This window comes from Solenopsis invicta, unplaced genomic scaffold (genome assembly GCF_016802725.1).
Source record: "Solenopsis invicta isolate M01_SB unplaced genomic scaffold, UNIL_Sinv_3.0 scaffold_38, whole genome shotgun sequence".
NCBI classification, from domain to species: domain Eukaryota; kingdom Metazoa; phylum Arthropoda; class Insecta; order Hymenoptera; family Formicidae; genus Solenopsis; species Solenopsis invicta.
This window is the reverse complement of record NW_024105284.1, coordinates 267,789-275,217: the sequence shown is the minus strand read 5'-3', so window position 1 is coordinate 275,217 and position 7,429 is coordinate 267,789. Positions and strand designations below refer to the sequence as shown.

Genomic DNA, 7,429 nt, shown 5'->3' with positions numbered 1-7,429 from the left:
GTTCAGAGATCTTGCATTAGAGACGCTAAAGTCAAAAGAACAAGGACAGATGAGTGCGTTTGACAAAGAGCGCTAGCCTATTCCCCTTACTTTTCGCCTCACGCGCGACCCACAGTTCGTCGAAAAAAAATCTACAGCAATTTGTAATACTGACGTCGAGTGAGTTCCACCGTCAGTCCAGCATTGCCTTAAGAGAAAAGATTAATTTCTCAATTAAACTTGAACTAAATTAAAAACATTAAAAAAAAGACGTTCAGTGAATTTACAATACAAGACGTATCTATCTCATATTGAATATATACTCGTATTTCTATCTTTAATATATCATTCAATTAATGATAATATTAATTTAAAAACTAGTACTTTTTTTGGATCTATGATATTTATTCATAGCAAATATATTTACACAAAGATTAGAAGGCCATGTATATTTAACAATTTAAGGAAAGAAAATTGTTTCTTAAATCGTTATGCGTATGTACAATAACAAAATATTTTCGAAAAAATAATATTACTTACAATCTATTTTCTAGACAGAATTATTTCATATTTTTTACATTCAGTGTATGTATATGTGTGTGTGTACGCGCACGCGCGCGCACACACACGCACACGCGCATGCACGCACATATATATACACATATACGTATACATATATAACCCTTAAACATGAGGTATAAGAGACCCCGTATGAAATGTCGACCACTTGCTGTGTAAGAACGGAATGAGAAAGAAGATTTAAGATAGGAGATAAAAAAAAGTTAGAGGTTTCCACTATTAATAGCCACACTAACTAGTTTCAATGCACAACTACAATTCAAACGGCACGGAAAACGAAAGTAAAGTTTTTTATTATCATATTCTTGTTACATAATTATACTTTTTAAAACATATGACAATGCTATAATTTTTTCATAAAAATATCACTCGTTAGCTTTAAAACACCGTATTATAGAATTCTTGAAAGATTTTTGTTGCAAAAATATGATTTATTTAAAAAAAAATGTTTTTTTACAATTTTTATTTTCATTTAATGGTTTTTCCTTAATAATTTCACAAAAATTTCATTTTTCAATATAATAAATTCGTCAATTTATACAGTCACATTTTTGAAACACTAAACTTTCAAAAAAAAAAAAAAAATTGTTGAAAAATATTGAACAATCATTGATTAAAATCAAAGAATAGTTTCTCAAAGTTCCAAGTCTCCCATATGCTGTATTTATAGTTGGTGCCGAATATGCAGTGTTTAAGATATATATGTATATATACATATAGGGTGTCCTAGAAATGAGTTATGAGCCGCATTGGAGTCGTAGAAGCGATCAAAACGAATAAAAGTGTTATACCATTTTGAGATATCTGCTATAATTATCAACTTAAAAAAATAAAATGTCTAAAAAAATGTGCAGTGATACCATATCTCGCAAACTCATAACATGATCTATCACGTCTTGCTTGATAGTGTTAGCATGCGGCGAGAAGGTAACAATGGGTCATATTACAAATTCGCGAATCGCAGCGTCATCGCACATTGCTTCAGATGTTTTACTTTTTAGGTCAATAATTATGGCGAGTATCCCAAGTTTCAAGATGTTTTCCTCTAAACCACTTCCACGATCCCAATGCGGCCCATACCCCATTTCTGGGGCATCCTGTATACTAAATGTAAAAAATATATACTAGCTCAGCAAACACAAAGTTACAGTTATATAAATATTAGTTACAATTTCTCACTCAACAATGTAACTGTTTACATTGTTAAGTGGAAAATTATAACATTTATATAACTGTAATTTTATATTTGCTGTTTATGTATATGTTACGGTAATTTGATTAATCGGTTATTATGCATAATAACCGGTTAATATGCATAATAACCGCTAGTTTTGGTTAGGTTAGATATTTATAGGTTATTATGTATATTAACCGTATTATGTATAATAACCGTATTCATCAAATTTACCATAACATATACATTTGTATATTGCATGTAAATTGATATTTAATGGATACATCTAAATATGTAAAACCTTTCACTAAATAGAAATTGCCTAAATTGGCTAAATAGATATTGAAGATGATTAATTATATCCAAAAGTAAGAAATCAATCTTCAATTGCTATTTAATCACTCAGTGAACAGTTGCGCATTTGGATCCACTCCTAAACTTTATCTGTTTATTAGTTAGCAATACATTTACTGTAAATATAAAATACGTTACCCTCTTTCTTTTCGCCACTACTATAAGCAACTTTTGTGTGCTTGTTATTCTATTTACTTATTAGTAATATTTACCACAGCATAAAAATATATGTAGTATAATCTTTACTCAAGCTTAAATATTAACTTTAGTGGTTTCGTTCAAAAGTTCTGTTTAATAAAGAAGCTTAATATTTTCACAAATTAATTTAATAATTATTTAGGCTGTTACGAAATTCACTGCCAATGCTAAAATTTATAGTACATGTAATGTGAACTACAGATTTTTAGTACTGGCAATGTATCGGAATGCAACCGTAAAAAAGGTATGACATAGTAATTTATGCATGGTAATTACAATTTATATTTATCTAAAAACGTCTTGTATCTTTGATTTTAACATCACTTCTAATATCACTTTATGATGCCCACGCCTCTAATTCCTTCAAGTCGTCATCTTCTTCCGGTTTAGCTTCTAAAAATAAAATTACAACATTTTATTGAGATTATAAACAAATGATATAAATTACAATAATTTTTATATACATCAAAAAATATTAAATTGTTCAAGATTTGTTATTTACATATTTTTATAATAGTGATTATGGTGTAACAAAAGTAATTATTTTTATTACATCGTGTAACAAAAGTAATTTTTCAGAAATAAGTGTCACGGTCGAAGTGGATCTTGCTACTTAATATTTCTATGTCAATTATTATTACATATTTTAATTCTACAAACTGTGCGTTGAGATATTTGTCGGACTTAGAACACAATTGTAAGTTGAAACTATCTAAATTACAAAACTTAAAATATACAAAATCACACAAAAAAATCAGCACAAAAATCCTGCTATGATCAAGGCTCATCTTTAGTCGTGTTTTCACACATGTCTATATTCTTATTATTTAATTACTATTTAATTAAAATAAATTAATTTAATCAACAAATTTAAAAATAATTTTTCTTTCACGCATCAAAAAACTCGATAAAGTTGATGAAACGCAATGCAAAGCAAAATGATAGAAAAATACATTTTTATCAAAAATTGACCAAATAAAAATTTTTTTCTAAATATGCAAAACAGTAATTATCACATTTTTTTCACTAATACTTCACTAATATTAAAAAAATTCATAAAGGTTAAACAAAGAAAAAATTTGAGCTGCTTTCAACCAAAAATACATTTTACTCTAATAATTCAAATTTTAAAATTTTCCGATTCAGCAACCATTTTTACATAAAAATACATAATTTAAAAAAAAAGGCAAAATTTAATATTACACCATGATCACTGAATGACTAACACTAAACTTCAAATGTACATAAAAAAAGGTAAATAACTTGTTCATACAGCATAGAATATAGCTCAGATGTAACAATGTTGGATGTTAAATTGTGAATGTTTTCAACGTTGCATCTATACTGATTGTTCTTTATTGATTAAATTATTTATTGGATCAACATAAGGCGATCAACATCATAGAGATATTACATACAGAGTAAAAGAGCCATAGACAGATCTGTAAGTGGAAATGTCCCCACGATAGAAAGAGAGAATAAATAGGACCTATATTCTTGTCTTTGTCTACTAGCGGCATTAAAAGAGAGATAGACTAAAGCTCCCGTTTTCTGTCTCTTTCTCCAACGGGTTACTTTTGAGGCTGACTTCTTTACTCTATATGTAATATGTCTATGATAAACATACAAAATTCATCACTTGATCTATCTATTGCCTCAGTTACGGCCATCTGTACTGTCAATTTCACAAATCGTTTTCCCATCTACATATTATTTATCCGTAGTTCAACTCCGCTCTCTCGATCACTTCCGTTCCTTTTATATGTAACATCGAGTAAAATACATTTCTTAAGTTATTCCTACAATAATACAAGTCCTTTATTTCAGTCTGCTTGCTCCTTTCCTGCGTTCTCTAACATTATTAATACTGAGCAACGTTAAATACCTATATAAGACATAATATAAAGAGACTCGGGCATGCCAAGTTCTTTTTCACTTTGATACACATGTTTTAAAAAGTTTAGAGTTTAGGTGGGTTTAGAGAAAAATACTGTTGTGTTTTTTTATGTCTAATAAAATACCTAGCTAATTGTATAATCTAATCTTTTCTGAAAAAGTTAAATTAAAAAAAAATGTTTTTAATACAAGATAAACTAATGTACGATACTTTTTTAAAAAAGGGTTTTTGTTAAAATATTATATATACAAGGTGTCTGATATAATTAATAATCAAACTTTCTCGTAGATAGAATAGACTAAACTAATTGTAAGTCAAAAAAATCTTGTATTATTTTGCGATTTTCGCATAAGTTAATGAGTTATCAATCCATAAAGATAGCCGAATTTGCTCGCCTACGGCCAAATCTAAACACGCGGCAAAATGCAACCGCCCAGCGATCGAAATTGCTAGTCGCGCAGAAGTTTCTTATAAACGACATTGGGGCGACGTGTAGAGCATACCTCCAAACATTTTCTTATGCATTTATCAACAATAATCGCTGGTCGGTCGTATAATAAATGTTTCAAAATAATATAAGACTTTTTTGTTCATCTTGATCACTCTCACGTTCCTAATGCGTAATTCGTACACCATTCCTAGAACACCTTACATATACATGTACAGTATATACGCACACACGCATACACGCACGTGCACGCACGCACGCACGCACACACACACACACACACACACACACACACACGCGCGCGCGCGCGTTTAGTACCATTTTACAAAATTTGCAATAGTTACCGAAATAAAAATTAGTAAAGAATATAATCGGCGAACAAGCGTATCTAGCGTGCCCACGGCGGGGACCGCCCAGTAATCGCAATTGCCTAGCTAAATGTATCAATAAACAAAGAAATATATATATTGTGACGTGACATCCTGTTCGGTTCCGTCACAGGAATCGTAAGATCCGGCTGGGGAGCGCACGCTGCGGCTCTACGCCCTCTCAGCTCGGAGACGGACGTGTTGACGCGTGCGCTAATAATTTCGCGTCTTTGTTTTGTGCGCGTGTGTTCGTCCGTCAATTTTAGCGACGTTTTGCGGATCAGCGGCTAGCAAATATTAATTTTGTACCGACGGGGTCTCACCCGGCAAGAAGACTGCAAGAAGGAGGACATACCGTCAGCCGGAGCTTTATGGATCGTGTGCAGGATCGCAGTAGCGCGTACGACAGGTGATCTCAATTTAATTAATTACGTTATCTCTTACCGTCGCGCCCGTATGCAACAGTAAAGTCGCTGAATATTGCAGGACGCACAGAAGGAAAGTCAGACGAAGAAAACATCGACACTCCACACAAATCATCGCGTGGGAGACCCCAAACGAGGAGCTGCGAGAAGATGTTCCTGATTTAATCTCAAGCGCGGAGGCAGCGGACATCGAAGAGTCCGTAAAGATAGCCGTCCAGTCTCGGAAAAACCACGGGAAAAGTTGTAAGCTGCCCGAAGATATACTTCAAATTGCGGGCCGCAATGCGACAACCTGATTAGAGGCTCGCGAGGACCGCGTAATAAGGCGGAGCCAATAGCGGGGCGCAAGGAGCCCCGTGCGTGGGACAAGAGATCCTGCGTGCCGCCTGCCGAATTTCTTCGCGCTATTAATTACTTCGCTGTGGATCGTCATAAGTGCCGTCACGATCTAAGACGACCGAAGCTGCTTCTGTTCTGAGGACGACCTTTCAAGCAAGGCCAGCGTCGTGGTGAGACAAACGAGACTTTTAGGCCACCGATTTCGCCGATCGGATGAGTCGCACACGCGGTAGTCGCTTTTAGAGTCCGCGTTATCATAAGATTTTCCGCTTAAAGAGGAGCATGTAGGTGATCGCGTGCTGTCCGCGTGCTCTACCGTCGTGCGCCTCATCCGATCAGTCGTGTCTTAAATCTCCTTGGTTCCGTTTACTGAGAGCGTCGCCGACGCCACAGCCAAGTCACGTTAATTGTTGTAATATTCTCGTGTGTTTGTAGTAGCGTTTGGATGTGTCGATCGCGTAGTTCCGATCGCATACTTCGTGCCGAATCGCCACGTAAGTTCGTGTAGAATGAGAGTGCGCGTGTAGAGTTTTGAATGTGAACGGCGTATATTGTCCGCCGTTAATTAAAATCGAATTCCGACTCTCTCCGTTCTGTGAGCTCGTACCGACGACCGCGTGGTATTTTCCGGCCGCGCTCGGGTCGCGAGAAACTGTACAAAACTTTGTGCGATTTAATATCCGAGATCGGCAAAAATATATTGTTAATTTTTCCATTTATTTGACGTATTCTCTTTAAGCTCCCTCGCTCTCTTCTATCTTCTCGCCCGCAATGAATCTCCGCCTCTGCCAATTCCGTGGCTGAACTACCGGTTAAAAAAATCCGTCATTGCCCGTGACGCAATAAAACATTTTCGCGTTTGATAGCAAAGAATTTCGGCGACCGGTAACTTTGTCATATAAGAGCGGCACGCTCGTTCATGCCTGGCGCCCAATCTGTTGCTTAATTGTTGCGCATTAGAGACAAACAATGTCTGCAAGCTAATTTTCGTGTCTATCTGTCGTCATGGGTGATCGCGTAGTTGCACCACGCTCGTGAGTACGGTCGCAATATGTGTGCGTGTGCGTGTGCGTGTGTGTGTGTGTGTGTGTGTGTGTGTGGAACGTTTTGCGTCAAACGTGCCATCTCTCCTTCCAAAAATTAACGCAACCAAAAAAAGATTTGAGATCTCAAAATATTCGTATACGTTGTTATGCCCCGGTGGTCTTCCTAGCATGTCAGTAAGGTATTTCGTTGCTGCGCCCAAGGAGTTAGAACTCGAGGAAGGGCCACGTTGACGGATCAGAGATAGTACACACTCTTGATTCCAATATTAATATATATATATATATATATATATATATTTGTATATTTTTAAATTGCCCTTTTTACACTTGACATATAATTATGTGTCAATCGTATACGTGATTTCATACATAGACAACCCGGTATATAGGTCTCTTCGCATTATCTCCGGATAACGTTACCGGCTCAACGTGTAAAGCACGCACGACGAGTAACGTTCCGGTCAGCTATTCGATTGATTCTTCTGTCGCTTTCCGCTTTTATGGTTCTATTTATTCACAAATTTGTCACTTAGTTCGACCAATCGTGTTCGTGCAAAATGCAGCTCCCACGCTTAGCTAAAATACGAATACCGGAAAGCGACTCAGCAATAGCTGGTGTAGC

General features: G+C 35.5%; 1 protein-coding gene across 1 annotated transcript in view; it reads right to left on the bottom strand.

Annotated features, from left to right (window-relative positions):
- Positions 1 to 363: 363 nt before the first annotated feature.
- The window catches only part of LOC105204157 (charged multivesicular body protein 4b), a 62,742-nt gene continuing 55,676 nt past the window's right edge, over positions 364 to 7,429 (bottom strand). Inside the window, exon 4 of the mRNA XM_039459369.1 lies at positions 364 to 2,677. Within this exon, the coding sequence (XP_039315303.1) occupies positions 2,622 to 2,677 (56 nt within the window). The 3' untranslated portion in view covers positions 364 to 2,621. The remainder of the gene's footprint in view (positions 2,678 to 7,429) is intronic.